The 22,263-nt window shown below is 36.1% G+C and overlaps 1 protein-coding gene across 1 annotated transcript in view; it reads right to left on the reverse strand.

Annotated features, from left to right (window-relative positions):
- Positions 1–22,263, reverse strand: part of ESF1 (ESF1 nucleolar pre-rRNA processing protein homolog) — a 60,369-nt gene that overhangs the window by 35,220 nt on the left and 2,886 nt on the right. The window contains exons 2-8 of the mRNA XM_068987396.1: positions 20,295–20,713; positions 19,583–19,696; positions 16,529–16,629; positions 15,368–15,520; positions 12,639–12,753; positions 10,854–10,998; positions 7,478–7,639 (exon numbers count right to left, since the gene is read on the reverse strand). Of these exons, the coding sequence (XP_068843497.1) occupies positions 7,478–7,639; positions 10,854–10,998; positions 12,639–12,753; positions 15,368–15,520; positions 16,529–16,629; positions 19,583–19,696; positions 20,295–20,713 (1,209 nt within the window). The remainder of the gene's footprint in view (positions 1–7,477; positions 7,640–10,853; positions 10,999–12,638; positions 12,754–15,367; positions 15,521–16,528; positions 16,630–19,582; positions 19,697–20,294; positions 20,714–22,263) is intronic.

The raw sequence follows: 22,263 nt of genomic DNA on the forward strand, positions 1-22,263 counted from the left end.
CTCTCGCTGTGCTCCTCAAACACAATATATAAGCCACAGCTTCAAAGCCAGTCACTTGTCACCCCTCTGCTTGCACACTCTCCTCTCATGGTTCACCCTCTGACCTCTACTTCCTTTTGCTGCTGTTCAGTTGCTCAGTCATTCTTGACTCTTTGTGACCCCATGGTATGTAGCCCACCAGGCTCCTCTGTCTATGGAATTTTCCAGGCAAGAAATATTGGAGTGGGTTGCCATTTCCTTCTCCAAAGGATCTTCCCAACCAAAGGATCAAAACTGTGTCTCCTGCACTGGCCAGCGGATTCTTCACCGCGGAACCACCTGGGAAGGCTTCTACTTTCTAAATATTTTCCTACTAAAGACTTATCTGTCTCCCCTTAACCAGAATATAAGCTTTAAGAAGTCAAGGGTTTGTTACATTTTGCTCATACAAATGGTATCTAGAATGGTTCTTGGCATAAGTATTTGAAGGAAAGCTTAGGCACTGAAAGATGCTGAATAGAAAAAAGACTAGATGTCCTTTCACCAGTGTCCATTAATCAGCAGGTAACTAAGAAACAGAGGACATTTAATCATACTAATCTCCTTTAGGGATTCCCAGGTGGCTCAGTGGTAAAGACTCCCCCTGTCAATGCAAGAGATGCAGAAACACAGGTTCCATTCCTTGTTTGGGAAGACTGAAGGATGAAATGTCAACCCACTTCACTATTTCTTGCCTAGAAAATTCCATAGACGGAGGCGCCTGGCGGGCTACAGTCCATGGGGCTGCAAAGAGTCGGACATGACTTGTGACTGAGCACACACACACGCCTAGTCTTGCAAACATCTATTTCCCTGTCAATCTAGGCCAAATAAAAGTGAATGCTTAGCAACAGGTGAGCTATATACTGGCTTCCCAGGTGGCTCAGTGGTAAAGAACCTGCTTGCCAATGCAACATACATGAGTTTGATCCCTGGGTCGCAAAGATACCTTGCAGAAGGAAATGGCACCTGGAACTCGCCAGTATTCTTGCCTGGGAAATCCCATGGACAGAGGTGCCTGGCAGGCTACAGGCACCTGAGGTTGCAAAAAAGTTGGACATGACTCAGCAATTAAACAGTAACAATCTCCTTTAAGATGATAGAGAAAGAAACATGTCATTATGAACACATCTGTTCATATTCTGGATGAAATGTTAAAGGTCAAAATATACAGCTTGCATTATCTACAGCAAAAAATTATCACACAGATTAACTGAACTATTAATACAGGAGAGGTTATTATATATTTATGAGATAAAACTCATTATGCTTCATTTTTATGTATATCACAAATTCCCCAATGAGGCAAGTTCATTAACGAAGGCTCAATATGCTAATTACATGTGTCACCTTCTCTACTCATCAAAATGAGTCAGATAGGATACTTTTCTATTAATAGCAACACACTGAGATGGGAAACAACACCCCACATCAAAACAATGAATTACAGCTTTCCTTAAAAATCTTATAATTTAACATTTTAAACTATTTATAACATTAATAACATCCTCTTACATCCATGAGGAACTAAAATATCAACAGAAAGAATAGTTCATTCTAGTTATTACACCCATGTACCTGTTACCTGCCTCTCGTTATACTTACTCTTAAGGAATTAAAACTCCTAATGTTACTATACTGCATGCGTGCTAAGTCAACTCAGTTGTGTCCAACTCTTTGCAACCCTATGCACTGTAGCCCACCATGTTCCTCTGTCCATGGGATTCTCCAGGCAAGAATACTGGAGGTGGATGCCATGCCCTACTCCAGGGGATCTTCCTGACCTAGGGGTTGAACCTGCATGTCTTACGTCTCCTGCACTGACATGTAGGTTCTTTACCACTAGCGCTACCTGGGAAGCCCACTATATTATGCAATCCAATGTAAAAAGACAGGAAGTTTAAACAGTCTAAATTTTTTTTTAAGTCAAGCTAAGACATCACCAGATAGTCAACACCGAAATCAGACTGATTATATTCTCTGCAGCAAAAGATGGAGAAGCTCTCTACAGTCAACAAAAACAAGACCAGGACCTGACTGTGCCTCAGATCAGGAACTCCTTATTACCAAATTCAGACTCAAACTGAAGAAAGTAGGGAAAACCACTAGACCATTCAGGTATGACCTCAATCAAATCCCTTATGATTATACAGTAGAAGTGAGAAATAGATTTAAGGGCCTAGATCTGATAGATAGAGTGCCTGATCAACTATGGAATGAGGTTCGTGAAACTGTACAGGACACAGGGATCAAGACCATCCCCATGGAAAAGAAATGCAAAAAAGAAAAATGGCTGTCTGGGGAGGCCTTACAAATAGCTGTGAAAAGAAGAGAAGTGAAAAGCAAAGAAGAAAAGGAAATATATAAGCATCTGAATGCAGAGTTTCAAAGAATAGCAAGAAGAGATATGAAAGCCTTCTTCAGTGATCAATGCAAAGAAATAGAGGCAAACAACAGAACCGGAAAGACTAGAGATCTCTTCAAGAAAATTAGAGATACCAAGGGAGTATTTCATGTAAGGATGGGCTCAATAAAGGACAGAAGTGGTCTGGACCTAACAGAAGCAGAAGATATTAAGAAGAGGTGGCAAGAATACACAGAAGAACTGTACAAGAAGGATCTTCACGACCTGGATAATCACAATGGTGTGATCACTCATCTAGAGCCAGACATCCTGGAATGTGAAGTCAAGTGGGCCTTAGAAAGCATCACTATGAACAAAGCTAGTGCAGGTGATGGAATTCCAGTAGAGCTATTTCAAATCCTGAAAGAGGATGCTGTGAAAGTGCTGCATTCAATATGCCAACAAATTTGGAAAACTCAGCAGTGGCCACAGGACTGGAAAAGGTTAGTTTTCATTCCAATCCCAAAGAAAGGCAATGCCAAAGAATGCTCAAACTACTGCACAATTGTACTCATCTCACATGCTAGTAAAGTAATGCTCAAAATTCTCCAAGCCAGGCTTCAGCAATATGTGAACTGTGAACTTCCAGATGTTCAAGCTGGTTTTAGAAAAGGCAAGGAACCAGAGATCAAATTGCCAACATCTGCTGGATCATGGAAAAAGCAAGAGAGTTCCAGAAAAACATCTATTTCTGCTTTACTGACTATGCCAAAGCCTTTGACTGTGTGGATCACAATAAACTGTGGAAAATTCTGAAAGAGATGGGAATACCAGACCACCTGACCTGCCTCTTGAGAAATCTGTATGCAGGCCAGGAAGCAACAGTTAGAACTGGACATGGAACAACAGACTGGTTCCAAATAGGAAAAGGAGTACGTCAAGGCTGTATATTGTCACCCTGCTTATTTAACTTCTATGCAGAGTACATCATGAGAAGCGCTGGACTGGAAGAAACACAAGCTGGAATCAAGATTGCCGGGAGAAATATCAAGAACCTCAGATGTGCAGATGATACCACCCTTATAGGAGAAAGTGGAGAGGAGCTAAAAAGCCTCTTGAAGAAAGTAAAAGAGGAGAGTGAAAACGTTGGCCTAAAGCTCAACATTCAGAAAACGAAGATCATGGCATCTGGTCCCATCACTTCATGGCAAATAGATGGGGAAACAGTGGAAACAGTGTCAGACTTTATTTCTGTGGGCTCCAAAATCACTGCAGATGGTGACTGCAGCCATGAAATTAAAAGACGCTTACTCCTTGGAAGAAAAGTTATGAGCAACCTAGATAGCATATTCAAAAGCAGAGACATTACTTTGCTGAGTAAGGTCCGTCTAGACAAGGCTATGGTTTTTCCAGTGGTCATGTATGGATGTGAGAGTTGGACTGTGAAGAAGGCTGAGCGCCGAAGAATTGATGCTTTTGAACTGTGGTGTTGGAGAAGACTCTTGAGAGTCCCTTGGACTGCAAGGAGAGCCGACCAGTCCATTCTGAAGGAGATCAGTCCTGGGTGTTCATTGGAAGGACTGATGCTAAAGCTGAAACTTCAGTACTTTGGCCACCTCATGCGAAGAGTTGACTCATTGGAGAAGACTTTGATACTGGGAGGGATTGGGTGCAGAAGGAGAAAGGGACGACAGAGGATGAGATGGCTGGATGGCATCACTGACTCAATGGACGTGAATCTGAGTGAACTCCAGGAGTTGGTGATGGACAGGGAGGCCTGGCGTGCTGCGATTCATGGGGTCGCAAAGAGTCGGACACGACTGAGTGACTGAACTGAACTGAAGCCATAGTTCAACAAGTGTTAATGATTATTAAGAGTACTTATTATTTTTCTAAAGAGTTTAATATTTGGGAAATTCAAGTCACAGGAAAACTGATGTGTGATAAAGTACAATCTTATACTGACCCTCTGTGGTTTACTGAAGTATAACATCAAAAAAGTTCCGTGGTTCAGGGTAATTGTTACTGGGAACATACATTCCTTAAGATACAAATTCAACAAAATACACCTATGACATGAATAGTACTCTGTACTATGAAAGTACATTTATAATACCTTGTTAAGCCAGAAAGGTATTATTAGCTCCACTTTCCAAATAAGTAAACCGAGATCCTGAAAGAGAAGTTCATTTATCTCATCTAACATGTCAGTGTGTAACAGACCCCTTACGTTCACACACACACAGAAAGTGCACACACTTACTCGTGTGCACAACCACACCAAGGATCTACAGGTTAATAATACCCCATATGGGGCCTTCAAAAAATACTGTGGTTAAAGACTTTAAAAAAGTGCATTATATAGCAGAATATCAATTTTCCTTCGTTCAACTAAGAGCAAAAATTATATTATGAATGTTGATGATAATTCCATGAACCTGGCATTTTCATCATTGTTGAAGGCACTAAAAACTGGTACAACCCCTTTGGAAAGCATTTGGCACTAATCTCAAGACACAAAAAGTGTCTGCGCCCTTTCCTAGTAATTCTATTTCTGGGAAGCTATCCTATGAAAATAATTCAAAATATGGAAAAAGCTATAGATTATTTATAACATTCTAGATCCTTGGCATCTGAGATTTAAATTTTGAGGCTTGGACACTGGTAGTTTCAGCAGCTTGTGAGAGAACCACAGGTTGATCCACAGCATATGTCAAGTTGCTATGTGAGTGAGGAAGTCATGTTACTGACTGGCGAGTGAGCCTGACTGCCAGCATTAGCTTCTCTCCTTGTGGTCTCTGCAGGTTCTCACATGCACTGACATTTCTAAAACAGGGGGCTGGGGAGGGAGGAGGAGCATCTTTGTTAAAAAACTGTTTTTATACGTAAAAGACCCTAAACGAGTAATGGTGATGAAAGTGAAGAGATCTAAGAAAGTACTGATATTTTTGGCTTTGGGATTCGTAACAGCCTTAGATCACATTTCTTTTCAATGCCATGGACCTACTGAAGTGAAAGATTAGAAATATGATTAAAATATGATTAATATTTGAAATATTATTTAATATTCACCAACAGAGAAATGATAAACTAAACCACAATCTACCTAATCACTCAGTGGCTGAATAAGGGAAATGGAACTACAGATGATAATTTTTCATTTTATATTTCAAAATATTTTACATGACATTAATATCACATCCACAAATAGCAAAGTCAAGATAAAAATGTACTGCTAAATATCAGACGGAACAGTTGCTAATTTATTACATGAGGTCAGCATTACCCTGATACCAAAAGCTAAGGACACTGCAAGAAATGGAAACTACAGGCAAGTATTCCTCATTAACACAAGTGCAAAAATCTTTAACAAAACATTATTAAACTGAGTCTAGGAATCAAAAGAAGGATAATGCACCATGACTAAGTGAGGTTTATCCTAGGAAAACTGTATTGCTTAAATATTCCTACACATCACTTTTTGGTATTTTTCACTATATAAACTATATTAATAAACACAAAAGCTATATCTGGTTCACTCAATATCTCTCTAAAATATTTAATAGAAAACTTTTCGATCAATTTAAGTCTTTTTTCTTATATTATCACCTGAATATCTCAATTTAAAGTATATTCACTTAAAATATCTTCATTCAATAAGCTCATCCTAAGATCTGAATTAAGCTACAATTCCAACATATTTGATTTAAAAGATAGATTCCACCATTTCTTAGAATCATTAACCCAAGGACCTCAAGTAAAAAATTTCTTCACACACCTCTGAGTGGTAGGTTCAAACTGCCTTACTGCGAAACTTACTGACAATCCCTTAATGCAGCCTCTGTGCTCTTTTACTGAACAATTCTAACACAGAGAATTCCTCTTTATACTACACTGAAACCTTTCATTCAACTTTTATCCACTGGTGAAACACTGACTTCTGAGGTAGTAACTGAGATTAAGTCTTCATTTACATACTTACCATGCGAGTACTTGAAAATATTTCACTTCAGATTTTTCCTCTCCAGGCTAAATTAATTGTGTTCCCTTAGCCACTGTTCATATGCTAATACTACTAAACTTCATTTTTTCTTTCCACCACTTCTCGCAAAAGCCAAACATTTAAAACAAATGAGTTAAAACACAGCACCGGATTCTTACAGAACATGTAGGAGACATATGGACATCCTGATAAATTCACTCTAAGGATCTATCCTCAAATATCGATGAAATCTATGAAATCTATGAAAACAGATATTTTACTCTCAGTGCAAAAATGAGTTGTAAGAAACAGAACTAAATGAATACAGAACACTTAACTTTTAAGTAATGGTGTTATTAACAGTATTCTTTCATCTAGAGACAAACTGAGGCTAAAATAATTGAATCATTGCCCAAAATTGTATTTATCTTTAAGATATACATAAAAAGCAGTAATTTGTAAAAACAGTATTATTCACAAAGATACATGCTGATTTGCCCAGGACTGTTAAGAAAAAATACCTATGTTAGAAAATAACCCTCATTTATCCTCTTACCTTGGTTTAGCTTTGACAAGTTTTTAATTATTATCGTAGTAGTATTTTACTACTCTAAAAAGTTCCTGAATCCTTCAAGGCAGTTAAAAATCATAATGTTATATATACTTCTTGGACTATCCAAGAATATTTTAAAATTGCATTAATTGAGATGGAAAACTACGTATTACATATTTTGTGTTAGTGAATCCTCACTAAGTAAAGTCTACTAGTGGTTACTAGAGAAAAACCCACTTATGAAGAAGTTTAATGACTTTAGAATACATGGTGCCTGGAATCAAGTTTCTATATTCTGAGAACACTGGAATCAAGCCTAGGAAAGGGCTACTTTCATAAATCAGTAATTTATAGTGAGTAAATTAAAGAAACCAAGAATAAGCCAGTAAGAGTCTAAAACAGTAGTCCCGAAGTGAATTAAATGATGTATGCAAATATCATATTAACTTCCTCATGAAAACATTCCTGAAAATGTGATTTTTTTTTTAAGTTAATGTTTCCAAAGAGTTGACCTTCTTTTCTATCTGATGTCCCCAAATGAAGGAAAAGAGTGAACATTTGGTTAGTATCTAATTCTTACCTGGAACCCACTTAATTTCCATTTCCATATCATTTTCTTTGCCTTTCTTTTCTTCGTCTTGAATAACTTGTAGGAGTTGCCTATATTTAGCAATTTGTTCTTCATCATCCTTCTGACTTTTTTTTGTTTTCTCATCTTCTTCTACACTGACTCCATCATCACCTAACAAAAAAATCAATTTCACTTAATATACAGAAATAATTTCACTTCTAACTTCACTGTTCAATTTCAGTCACTGTAGCACTCTTCTCAAAGCTGTCAGATACACTATAACAACAGAATATAAAAATCAGACTTAAACTTAACACAAAATGAATTAAATGACTTAACTCTTATTTACAATACAAATCAGCTGCAATATAAGTTAGTACGGTGATAACAATATACTTGAGAATCACTGTTTTTATTAAAATTCATATCTCAAAATAATCCTGTAGTCATGTAACATCTTTGAACTTCTCCACCCTATATAGCAGGGATGGCATTTTTTCCCCCTTTGTCTCCTACCATCTAACACATGTATGGTCAATAAAAGGAATCTGAGTAGTGTTGGGATCCATCTGATACATGGACTTAGCTGTTCAATGACACAGATAAGGAAGCTGCCTGTTATCTAAAACAAAGAATAACGAGTCCTTTCCACCTGATAATCAGCAAGCATGCTTACTCTCAGGGTCTCATTAGCACATAAAGAATAAAAATGAACAAATTATAAGCTTGTGCATTTAATTTTCCCATGTAGAAAAGCTTCACATTTCCATTTCCCAATTTTATAAAAATAATCATAATACAAAGGAACAGTATAAAATTCATGGGCAACAAATACCAAAGAAAACTAATACATGAAAAGTTTGTTTGCTCTGTATTTCCACTGTAATTCTCCACATCAAAACATAAATTAAGAACCTAGGTTTTAATACAAAACATACAGACTAACTGAACTGAGTAAATGTCCTCAGTAACGGGAAACTTTACAGAAGACTCTCTCTTCTATGAGCTATAGCTAACTGGTCACTAAATACGTCTGATATTATTAAGCATTTAGCTGTGAAACATCAATGTTAACAGATTGTCCTTATATTTTCAAAAGGTGATGTGAAAAAAATTGGTTAAATAAATGTTTTTATAGGTTTTTTTTTCCTCTGAATGAATAAAAAATAGTCTACAACATTCTTTCCATCGTATCACACTTTTACATTTTCACTTGAACAGCTGAAATTCATTTTTTTCCTGTTTGTGCTTTATGCCACAATAATAATCTTGGATGGAATTCTGTCATGTATCCCGTAATTCAATGGATAAAACATCAGGAACGCATTAACAAAATGGCAATGTATTTCTTTCTATTAAAAGCTTACTTCTGAAAACATAATTAGAAGCAAGCTGCTTCCAGGTTGAAATTTTAGTGGTAAGTCTCTGATGGCCTACTTTAAATTGATTTTTTCCAGTACTAAAATTTTACTTTCTGAAGCTCTAAAATGTGGGTTAACTCATGTAAGTCTGTTTTCTCCCAATTCAAGGACAATACTTTGTGAAAGACTTATTTCTATACAAGGAGTGAAAAAAAATTGGAACAGTAAGAAGCCCTGGTATGATCTCTTATAAACTACAACAGGAACACCCAGTAACTTCAAAGCATTCAAATATACTAATGCATCTATCAGAGGTACTAAATTATAGATTACGGTAAGCTCGCAATCAATTCAAATACTGAAGAAAAATGCATGTTTTTAAAAACTTAATTAGTACATTTCAAACAAAAAGCCATTAATCCTTAAAGTTTTAGAAGTAAAAATATATGATATGAGGTAGTATGCTAAGACTATATATATTATCTCAATCTTTTCAACCATGAGCAGGTACTATTATGATCCCCATTTCATAGCTATGAAAAGAAAGGCACTGGGGCAAAGAAAATCTAACCCAAGCCTCAAAGTTATTTCAAAAAGAAAGAAGAAAACTTCAAAGAACTGACAAGTTAGTGAAGAATTACCACCAAATCAAAATTAAGGAGAAGATGATCATTATCGAGAGGACCCCACTGCCCTGAATGCACGTACTGGTCTACCAAACAAATAGCCCTGAGACTAACCAACAGTTTTGGCAGTCTCACAGGCCAGTAAGACAAAGTTAAAAAACCAACTAGTACCCCATATTTAGTAGGGACCCTGAAAGATATACTCCAGGGCAAGGATCAACCAGAAGTAGACTAGCATAGAAATAAAAAGACAGTGGATTGAAAAAATATAGGAGAGAAACAACATGGAAGTTACAGTGAAAAGATACAATATATTTTTAATTGGAGTCCCAGGGAAGGGGGAAGAAATACCTGAATAGATAATGGCTGAAAACATTTCAAAATTGATTAAAAGATACCATGCCACAAATTCAAGGAACCCAATAAACCCCAAGCATAATAAATTAAAAAAATCTATTCTTAGTTCATATTAAAACTGCAGAAAGACAAAAGGAAAGAGAAAACTTTTAAATGCAAAGAATAAAATCCAGACAACCTTCAAAAGACTGAAGAAAGTACAACAAAATCAGAAGGCAGCAGAATATTATCATCAATGTGGGAACAAGAGGACTGTCCACCTAGAATTTTTTTTAATCATGAAAATATATTCACAAATAAAGGCCAAATAAGGACATTTTTAGACTAAACTAAAACTCAATTTTGGAAATTACCACAGATATACTTAAGGTAGAAAGAAAATGATTCCAAACAGAAGTATGAGATTTAGAAAAGAACAAGGAGCAAAAGAAGTAGGGAAAATGTGAGTAAATGCAAACCAAACAGTAATATTAACGTCCTGTGGTACTTAAGAAGTAAAGTGCACAGAACAGCATGAAAGTTCTTTTAAGATTCCTTGTCTTCTCTAGGAGGGTAAAAATATTAATTAGTATTCAACTTTAATAAGGATGCAAGCCACGATTTCTACGATAATCACTACATGAACAAGAAGAGTCTACTTTGTAAACTAACTAAGCAGAAAAATGGTATGTAAAAAATAATCCAAAAGCTCTTAGTTTAAAAAAGGGATGGTAATAAAGCATTTTACTTGTTTAGGTGATTGCGTAACTGTAAGAATCATGTGTCGTCTAAAAGACCAGACCCTTTTTTTTGTTGAGGTTAGGGTTTTAAAAAAAGTGTCTTTGGTTGAAGAAATTCAGGCTAAGAAAATATCTCTAAATAAAAAACTTCAATTACTATCTACAAGTATATATAATACTGTACATGTGAGCATACTTCACAGACAATTTAAGGATTAGATATTCTCTTTCAAGCTACTGCCAAAGACATATTGTCATTAGTAAGTCTAGATTAAGTATTCAAATGCTTACAAAAGTAGAACACCAAAAGACAAACAAATACCTTGTGGTTCTTCTATTTCCTCTTCATCTTCACTAGAAGAAGCTAAATAGGCTTGAAAATCCATATCCAAAAGTTCTTCCTTTTTAAATTTCCTGTTGAGTGTTGTAATTCTTTCATGATCAGTCTCATCCCAAGTGATCTCCACCTTCCGCCAACGAGTAAGAAAAAATAAACATATAAAAATGGAAATGTCAGCAACCCAAACTTGTAACGAATACTTATTGTTAACGTGGATGTTTAACAGTAAACTAATAAAGACATACTAAAATCAATAATATATAACATGCTTATAGCAAAAGTTTCTACCTGTGGAAAGGGAAGCATTTCAGTTAACCTGTGCCTATATCCTAACTCTCTACTGTATGCAAGGCACTTCATTACTGGAAGTAAAAATTCATCAGTATATGGACTGACTGTGGTGAAAATAAGAAACTGCACTAGTGAAAAAGTTAACATTATGATGAACGAGTCAAAACATGTTTTTCACCTGGAGTTCTAGGCATTTCAAGAGGTCTACAAACTGAAATTTACTGATAAAGCTTTTAGAACAATCTCAGTGTGGTCCTTTTTCCAAAAGAGATTAAAAGCCACCGATTAGAAACGCATTTACTGGTTCAAAGAACAGGAAACCCTCATGACACAGGAATTTATCTATAACATGATCGGTCTGGGGACATGCTCCCGTCCTCTACGAAGCCCCCATTCTGAGTCTTGTTAGAGATTTAATCTCCATCACAGGGCGGGTTCCACATCCTTACTTTTTCCCCCCCCTCAGGCTAATCTCCCCAGATTAACTAAGAGATCCAATCCTTAAAATAACTGCCATTGTTGGAGAAATTACTGCTAGTTCCACAATTCAGAATTATTCCTATTCTGATCATTAAGACTAAGCTGATGACCACAAAATCACTTCTAAACTGAGACAGACGTGGATGATACAGCCAGACCACAGGAACTCAAGACTGGCTGACTGGATAGGCCTGCCGAGTTTTTAGGCTTGAAAATAACACGATCTTAGGTTTTATGTGACTGAATCTTTCAGACTTCACTTACTGGACACTGGTGGGGTTTCCCTATACTCAGTAACTAATCAAGGCCACACAGCATCCGCAGGCTGTGGGCGGCAGATACAGCAGCTCTCTGCCACTGGGCTGGCCTCAGAAGAGCATGGTAGTTTGTCACAAGAAAGGCAACGAGAAGCCTGTGTGGCTGCTGCAGAGTTCAGCTGTGGGTAAAAGGTACATGGGGCAGGAGAGCAGATAAGCTAGGCAGCTAAGTAACAAACTAATTCAATAAAAATCTTTTGGCTGTTTATTATTAAGCATTAATGTGACACTGAGTAGTCAAGAATTATTCTACTTCAATTGTTTTTACAATTTGGGGTCACATCTGCAGAAAAAAATGTGTTCCTATTTTAAATTTGCACTGCTTCTAACTGTGATTTGAAGTAGTGTTAGCTCCTCCCCCTACTCCCTAGGATACTAATAACTGACATATTACCTATTAAAGAATCTAGGTAAGTAAGACTGTATGGGAAAGATAGAAGAGAAAAAAGAAACATTTGCAGGTAACTGATTCAGGCTTAAAGGCATAACAAAAATCTGGAAACAGGTTCAAATAGATGGGGTAAATAAAAATGCAAATACACTTGTGTTTCATTTCTATTTGTACTTATGCATTAAAACTTTGAATACTTTCCATTTCTAAAGATGATGTAAGTAAATAAGAAAGTCTTTTCTGAAAGCAACAGAGTCCAGCTATATACTTTCTAAAGTGAAGAAATACCGTTGATGTTCCCATTGCAGCAGATGTGAAATATTTTGGTTTATATGCTGTTAAATCCACTTCTGATGCTACATCCTTGGGCTCATCATCAAAAGTAATATCATCTGGTATAAACCTAAGAAACAAAGGAAAAAAATGAATTCATTTAAACATATGCTGCAGTGATAAACAACCAGAGTTTAGATTGTCTTCTAATTAAGTATAGTTTATACATATATACCACATAGAGGTTCTACAGAACACACATGCAGATGAAGTAAACAATGTTAGAAATAATCTTGGCACAAAACTTTTGAAATTCGTAAGCTATAAATCTGTAATTCCACTAAATCTAAGTGAACTCTGTAGGTAGAAACCCTGCATTAGGAGTCAGTTAATGTGAGTCTGGTGTAAACACACACGAGTCCCTCATGCTTCAAAAAGACCTAGATTCCTGATAACAGTCATTGACTTGCTTCATGATATTCTGAAGATCAGACAAAATTATTAAAGGGGAAGTACTCTGAAAATAAAGTATCATACGAACAAGATATCACTAAAATAATGAAAAGCTTAAGGCTGATTCAACAACACTAAAAATTTTAATATTATCTTATAATTTCTATCACAAACAATAGCAGTTAAATATAAATTAGCTACTGTAACTGTTTGACAATTCTTAGCCATCAGGCTAATGAATGGGAGGAAAAAAGCAAAAAGAAATGATCCGTGGTTATTATATTTAGGTTCTATCATTTTTATAAATTTTATTTTCACACACACAAAAAAGCATGAGCTATATATTATACCAAAAATGATATTTGAGGGAAGGAATGAAAAATTAAGGTTCATTAGGTCTACAGAATATCCTCCACCACATACACTTTTGCATAGATTTAGTAGAAGAAACATAACCATCTGAGACCAATATTTTAAACACTGTCAATAGGCATGATTTTGAGGTAGATGAATAAAGAGTTCCCTAGATAGTAGGATAGCAGCAGAAAACTCAATTTTCTCTTATGAAGAAAATATATGACAAAATAAAACAGGGTATGCAAGTTTTTTCCATGGTGATTGATCTTATTTTCTAGGTACTGCCAGAGGTTATTCTAACACTGCACGGAAATGTCCCAAAAAGGAAAAGAAAGAACAAAATGATCCTGAGAACATGTAAACATGAACTCATGACAGGCAGTCTGATATTCCAATGTTTAGTAACTACAATTAATACATTTAAAACAAGCACCTCCTTTTGAAATTATTAAAAAGGAAATAGCTTGTTTGATGAGATAGGTCCTTCTTGCTATATACTAAAGCATGCTAAAATCTTACCCCAAACTTTCAAAAAATTTTATTTGTATTTTTCTATGAGTCAGAATGCTTTTGAAGTATGAAAGCCAGTGACTATCAACTGATGCATTTTTTTCTTCCCCTAAAATATTTCATCTTGACAAGAAAGCCTCTAACAAACTTAGATACAAAGAAGTGATTTCTAGCCGGAGGGAGGTTCAAGAGGTAGAACAAAGAACAAAAAAGAAAAAAAAAGAATCAATGATTGTGAAGCACGCTCTTAATATATGGGTATGTCTATGTATTAGTCACTTGCTGCTGCTAAGTCGCTTCAGTCATGTCCGACTCTGTGCGACCCCATAGACGGCAGCCCACCAGGCTCCCCCGTCCCTGGGATTCTCCAGGCAAGAACACTGGGGTGGGGTGCCATTGCCTTCTCCAGTATTGGTTGCTTAGTTGTGTCCAACTCTTTGTGACCCGTCGGCTGTAAGCTGCCAGGATCTTCTGTCCATGCACTTCTCCAGGCAAGAATACTGGAGTGGGTTGCCATTTCCTACTCCAGGGGATCTTCCTGATGCAGGGATTAAACTCAGGTCTCCTGCACTGCAAGCAGACTCTTTACTGTCTGAGCCACCAGAGAAGCCTTAGTATACTGATACTTAATTTAAAATTAAAAATCTTAAAAAAAAAGTGATTTCTATTGACAGTGTCACAGTAGAATGGTTTACTGGGTTCAAGGAACTAGGCTAATGATAAAATGATACGACAGTTTAGCTTTCTGGTTTCCTTAGAACAGACATTCCCAACCATGTAAGGTTTTTCAGCTTGGGTCAGTGAATCCTGAGCACACGGTGGAAATAATGCTCAAGTCTGAAGACAAGGCCAGCAAGACCATCTACTCATCAGCATTGTCCAATAGAACTTTCTATGATGATGTCATCAAAGTTCTGTTTCTGTTCTGCCCAATATGGGGCCATTAAGTACTTGAAATGTGTCCAGTGTGACTAAGCAGATGAATTTTAAATTTTTTAAGTTTTTAATTAAATGTAAATAAGCCAGATATGATTACTGGCTACTGTACTAGACAGCACAGATCGAGAGACACTAGTCTGTTAGCAAATTCCTTTGCCTCCACCTCAATGCTTTTGATACTTCACTCTGGTTCCCTAGTTTTAAAAGACAGCTGCCAAGAAATATCATTACATAAAACCTGCCATCCTAAAAATACATCTGACAGATCTGAAAGCACATGAAAGGGAGGTGACTTCTATCTAACACTTTAGCATTTTCTCATTTCAGTTTTCTTTCTTAAGTGTGATTTCTACAAGAGCATTCTACTAAAAGGGAGAAATCCTCTTAGAAAATGAAACAACAGACAGCATTACCAATTCTAATATCTCAGTTCTTACAGTTACATTGTGCTACAAGATTAAACTGGTACCACACACACTAATTACCTTAGATCTACAAACGAACAACTACTTTCGAATTCCAGGCCATCACAATCCTCATAAATTTTAGCAGCTGTTTCAGGAGAATCACAGTCTACTACTGCATAATAGTATTTCAGTCGTTTGAATTGATAATCTCTCAGTTTTTCTCTAGAGGCCCTAAAAAAGGGGAAAAACTCATTAGGCTTACTTAGACAGGAACACAAATACCTCTCTCCTTGTAAAAAAGAAATGTAACTGTTCCAAGAAAAACATACTACAAACTGGCTTTTATTATAATCCATCTTCCTTTATGAATAGCCTTCTTGCCTAACATTAAATACTTAGGCGCAATTTATTATTTTGACAAGGCACAGACTAGGGATCTTGACTGGAATTTTGTATTTAGAAAAGGAAAGCAAGAATTACATGTGGCTACCTATAATTTTAATTTTTAGAATAGATTATTTTTTGTTTGTTTTATTACCATATACAGCTTTCTCAAGTAAATCCACTGAAGAGGACCACTGCGGTGTAACAGACGCTAGGAAAGCACTAGCTTTTATTATAAACAAATACCTGATCTTGTAAAACTTTATTCATGTCAACACTAAATGGTATTTAAGTTCAACTTACTTAACTATAGCATATTCTTTGAGGGTCTTCATCTGGCAAATAAAAATTTGCCACCAATTTTTATTAAGTGCACATATAGCTCCACCTAGTGGATTCAAAAGTACTTAAAATTTATTTCTCTACATTACGATGATTAAGAACTTTATTATTCTTGCATTCTTATATTTTTCTATTTAACTAAGAAAAATTATATAATTTGGAGGTAAATAGTTTCAATGCCCTTTACATAGAAATCAACATCTAAGAAAAAAAGCAAAACTTACTGATTCAGGTAACCATGATTCAGCTAACTGATTCAGCTAACCCTAACCATGAAATGTTTTTCAAAACTGCAATAATTACTTTCATGAATACAGAAATATATATTTATACAGAAAATGTGTTTGGAATAGTGTGCCACTTCTGGCAGACTTTAACTTTCTTTGCAACCTGTTTTAACCATGAATGGCACAAATATAAACTTTAGTTCCAACTAAGAAAGTGACCAGAATCCAGAATTAGTGACACAAACTCATATGAGGTTTAGTTTTATTTTCTAGAGTGTTTTAATACCAGTCCTTTTCAGGAGCATCTTCAGGAATGCTTAATAACTCCACTGGTCCTTGAATGTGCTCTTCCTTCATCCTCTCCTTTCCAAACTCTGAAGGATATATCTAAACACACACAAAAAAAACAAGATCAAATAATTTATACTTCCCTTTTCTCAAAATATACAGACCTTTGAAGGTCAGGAGCTCTTAACAACTGGACTGAATGCGAACAGCAAGAATGGCACATACACACATGCTCCCATGTGTGAACAATGACTGGATAAAATAATTTGCATTAAATCTTTGGTATTTTTTTAATCCAGGCTACTTTTAAGAGTCAGGAAATATAATCATATTAACCTGCAGTGTTTTGTTACTACCAGGCTTAATATTCATTTATTAAGTAATATATGCTTTTTTCTGTTGTCTGAAATATGTAATTTATCGACTAGGGAATCCAAGTTTTTCTCACTAATCTAAGTTGCATAAAACAAGTTTGGTTTTGTTTTTTTCTATGAAGCCAAGCAGGTTTATTCTAATATGTCTATAAATAATAATATTATAACTATAAATAATAATACTATATTTAAATATAATTAATCCACAATGCATGTGAGACAGGATGATGCAGGGCAACAGATGTAAACCATAACGGTTTCGGTGTAGAAGTTTTTAGCATATATGCAGTCACATGTTGATTCTTTGTGGTTTTTCCTTTTTATAAGTCCAGAGATTCCTACTACTCATCTCCTAAAATATAAAATTTAACAAAAACACCATTCTATTTCAATTCTGCCTAGAGTTTGATTTTTAATTTATCTTACTTTATCTGACTATCATTTGGGAGAAGTGAAAGTGAAAGTCGCTCAGTAGTGTCCGACTCTTTGTAACCCCATGGACTATACCATCCATGGAATTCTCCAGGCCAGAATAGCAGTGGGTAGTCTTTTCCTTCTCCATGGGATCTTCCCAATCCAGGGATCGAACCCAAGTCTCCCACATTGCAGGCAGATTCTTTACCAGCTGAGCCAAAAGGGACGCACAAGAATACTGGACTGGGTAGCCTATCCCTTCTCAAGGGGATCTTCCCGACCCAGGAATCGAACCGGGGTCTCCTACATTGCAGGTGGATTCTTTACCAACTGAGCTATGAGAGAAGCCTTAGCTGTCCCTATGCTCTACCCAAACCTGAAAACTTCTGCAACATTATAAAATGTTGTGATGTTGTAACTGGTAGGGTAAATCCTTTTATACTGGTATGATTTCTCAAAGACTTATGAGTCCTTCTCACTTGTTTATTCTTTTAGATAACTAATGGCAACCTTTTTCTTAACTTTAATTTGCACTGAGATTTTGACTGAAACTATACTAAAACTGGAGAAGGCAATGGCACCCCACTCCAGTACTCTTGCCTAGAAAATCCCATGGACGGAGGAGCCTGGTAGGCTGCAGTCCATGGGGTCGCTGAGTCGGACACGACTCAGCGACTTCACTTTCACTTTTCATTTTGATGCATTCGAGGAGGAAATGGCAATCCACTCCAGTATTCTTGCTTGGAGAATCCCAGGGATGGGGGAGCCTGATGGACTGCCGTCTCTGGGGTTGCACAGGGTCAGACACGGCTGAAGCGACTTAGCATACTAAAACTACAGAACTGATATCTTAAATATTTAAACTGAACAACAGTAATTCAGAGTTGCTTCACGTACTGTAGTAAATACTTCATATGATCTGCTTTTCATTGAATCCTTACCACTACCTTAAGAAATACCACTGTTATATCTACTTAGAGGAGAAAATACGTTTAAGAAATAATCAATAAAATGCACAAGATCATATAGCATGTGTCAGAATCAAGATTAGAGTCTAAATCACTATGTGGGCTTTCTAGAAATACAGTATCTCAAAATTTTTCATATATTATTTATCAAGTGTTATAGCTAAAAAGCCTCTTGATGAAAGTGAAAGAGGAGAGTGAAAAAGTTGGCTTAAAGCTCAACATTCAGAAAACTAAGATCATGGCATCCGGTCCCATCACTTCATGGGAAATAGATGGGGAAACAGTGGAAACAGTGTCAGACTTTATTTTTGGGGGCTCCAAAATCACTGCAGATGGTGATTGCAGCCATGAAATTAAAAGACGCTTACTCCTTGGAAGAAAACTTATGACCAACCTAGATAATATATTCAAAAGCAGAGACATTACTTTGCCAACTAAGGTCCGTCTAGTCAAGGCTATGGTTTTTCCTGTGGTCATGTATGGATGTGAGAGTCGGACTGTGAAGAAGGCTAAGCGCCGAAGAACTGATGCTTTTGAACTGTGGTGTTGGAGAAGACTCTTGAGGGTCCCTTGGACTGCAAGGAGATCCAACCAGTCCACTCTGAAGGAGATCAACCCTGGGATTTCTTTGGAAGGAATGATGCTAAAGCTGAAGCTCCAGTACTCTGGCCACCTCATGTGAAGAGTTGACTCATTGCAAAAGACTCTGATGCTGGGAGGGATTGGGGGCAGGAGGAGAAGGGGACGACCGAGGATGAGATGGCTGGATGGCATCACGGACTCAATGAACGTGAGTCTGAGTGAACTCCGGGAGATGGTGATGGACAGGGAGGCCTGGCGTGCTGTGACTCATGGGGTCGCAAAGAGTCAGACACGACTGAGCGACTGAACTGAACTGATAGCTTACTTCATATAGGTTGTGTTTATAAGGTAATTTGTAAGATTTTTATATATTTCTGTTAGTAAAAATAGAATGTTACTTGTTAATGTTAGTAATGAAACATTTTTTACAAATATTTATCTTATACCCTGTCCCTTTACTGAGCTTTATTATAATAGCTTTTCAACTGATTACTTAGGTTTTCAAAATTAAACACAATCATATAACCGATCAATAATTTTACCTGTTCCTTTCTTACCTTCATACTCGTTTCATCAGTTTTGTGTCTAACTGTATTGGAACAACTTTCAGATTAATTATTTTCCTTAAAAGGAAAACTATGACTATTAAAAAAAGGGATTTAACTTAGAATGCTTAGAAATACTTCAAAATAAAATTTTGAAGTAAATTCTCACCTTTACAGAAAATATAACACCTCCTTTAGGTTTAAATGAATTGAACAAAGCCAGCAGATCTTTTGCCTTCAATCTATCCCAGTCCATGTTGCAAACTGCTAATCGACACGTAATCTAAAAAATGACAAAAATTACTTATTATATAATCTATATCATTCCCAATGCTTGCAAAATTAAGATAGTAAATATAATGCCTATCCTGAAATCATTAATACAGTATTTATCTAAGTGATTTCAGTATGTAAAAGGAAACTTCAGATGAGCAACACAACAGTAAAACTGTAAACAGAAAAGCACTCTCTCTTATTTGGTTCTTAGTTCTTGAATCAGAACATGAGGATGAGCTGATTCTTTAACTACCAAGGTTATTAAGCTATTTTGCCACCCATGAGGGAGTAGGAGAGTTTAATATATTAATCTATAGCATTTCTAATAGGTACAGTAGGAACTGATACACACTTGTAGATAAAACAATTTTCTAAAAATTTCACATGACTTCTAATTATTTATATAGAAATTCACCCCTAACTGCTGGAACAGACATTAACTTTATATAGGTATATTCTATATCAAGAAGTTTTAACCAGAATCACCATCAAGAGTATTATTTATCAATAAAGCTTTTCCTTATTACTTTAATTACATTAATACTACCACCCATAACAGCTACTTGTACTCTTGACAAAATAATCTTATTTATTCAAAAGGTTACCTCATCAGCCCGAGGAGCATCTTTATCTAATTCTCTCCAAGCATGCTCAAAACCAGATTCCTCTGGAAGTAAATCTGCCATATCGTCTTCATCTTCAGAACTGGTTTCTATATTTCCTTTGCCCCTTGCAAGATCAGGGCCACTGTCACTTTCATCATCATCCTCACTATCATCTTCCTCCTCATTTTCAATTCCTCCTCCATCATCATCATCATCATCATCATCATCATCTTCTTCTTCATCATGAAAATCAGCAGCAGCAGCCCTACGAATGCCTGTAATTTCATCTTCAGATTCTTCATCACTTCCTGTTTCACTAGCACTTTCTGAATCTTCCTCCAGAGCATCTTTGTCAAACATTTTACCATCTGTTGAGTCTTCATGACCATCACTGTCTCTTGCCATTATGAATGGAACCACTGCAAAAAGGTCAAAGGAGAAACTAAGAAAATGTAAACGATGAATTATATTAAATCCAAGTTATTTTGACCTCAAATCCAGTAAAAATATAATTTCCATGAAGTAGACTAAAGGAAAATATAAATTCAGCAAAATTCATGCCTAACCAAATGAAGTTTTATTAGGAGAAAGAGTAGGAATTAAGCTTTATTTCAGTATCACAAGAGTGGGGCATCATAAAAGAAAACTAACCAGCAGATGTGAAAAAGCCAAAAAAGGGCATTAACCTAAGTTCTAGAAATGGGATCAGAAAACTACCACAATTATGAAAGTAAATTAGTAAGAGATAAGCATCAAAATTCATTTTTAAACAACTTGCTTAAAATAACACCTTGGGGACACATTTCTATCTAGTATTGCAGTATCGCTTAAGCATCAGTTATTATCATGTAATTTTCATGATTTTTGCCTATCACTGACATTTTTCATGAAGCTGAATTTTTTTAAAATTAAAATGAGCAGCTTGTTCTAAACAATATCCCTGAAGTTACAGATTTCATGTATTTGTGATGTGGTGGTTACTTTTTCCCCCTAAGATGTTGAACCACTAACTATTAATATAAAAAAAGTTTAAATATCACCTGATAAGATATCATCTCACATTTAACAGTGGTACACATATATCACATTTGGGGTCGTATAACAAACTGAACAAATTAAATGATCTAGTATTTTAATATTTTTGACAATATCAAGTATACTCATATAACATTTATTCATTCACTAAGTATTTGTTCAAGGCCCACTGTGTACAAAACCTTATTTTAAATAATGAGGGAATATAAAGAAACAAAAATAAGCCATTAAATAAACAATGAGGGAATACAAAAATAAGTTAACTGCCTCTGTTTCTAGATGGCACTGCTCTGGTAGTGACTGCAAATACTACTACTTACTTACCTATTTTTTTTAAATGCTTATATTATTTTTCCTCTGATTACAAAAGAAAAACAAAAAAATATGGTTTAATGAAGAAAATAAGGATGACTAGTAACTTTTCATCTAGAAGTAACTGGCTGGTTATTTTGGTATGTAACTCTGTATTTGTTTTCTATAATATGCTCACTAATTTAAGTAGCTGGTCATACTATCTACTCAATTTTGTAACCTATTTTTTAAATGGTCATATGCTACATTTGTGAGAGCTCACAAATGTTCATTTGTCACAGACATATTTGGATGTATCATAACTCATTTAAGGGATTCCTTGACAGCTCAGTTGGTAAAGAATCTGCCTGCAATGCAGGAGACCCCGATTCGATTCTTGGTTGGGAAGATCCACTGGAGAAGGGATAGGCTACCCACTCCAGTATTCTTGTGCTTCCCTTGCGGCTCAGCTGGTAAAGAATCTGGCTACAGTGTGGGAGACCTGGGTTCTATCCCTGGGTTGGGAAGATCCATGGAGAAGGGAAAGGCTACCCACTCCAGTATTCTAGCCTGGAGAACTATACAGTCCATGGGGTCACAAAGAGTCAGACATGACTGAGAAACTCTCACTTGCATGTTCTTT

The sequence above is a fragment of the Capricornis sumatraensis genome, chromosome 15, assembly GCF_032405125.1.
Source record: "Capricornis sumatraensis isolate serow.1 chromosome 15, serow.2, whole genome shotgun sequence".
Classification (NCBI taxonomy): Eukaryota; Metazoa; Chordata; class Mammalia; order Artiodactyla; family Bovidae; genus Capricornis; species Capricornis sumatraensis.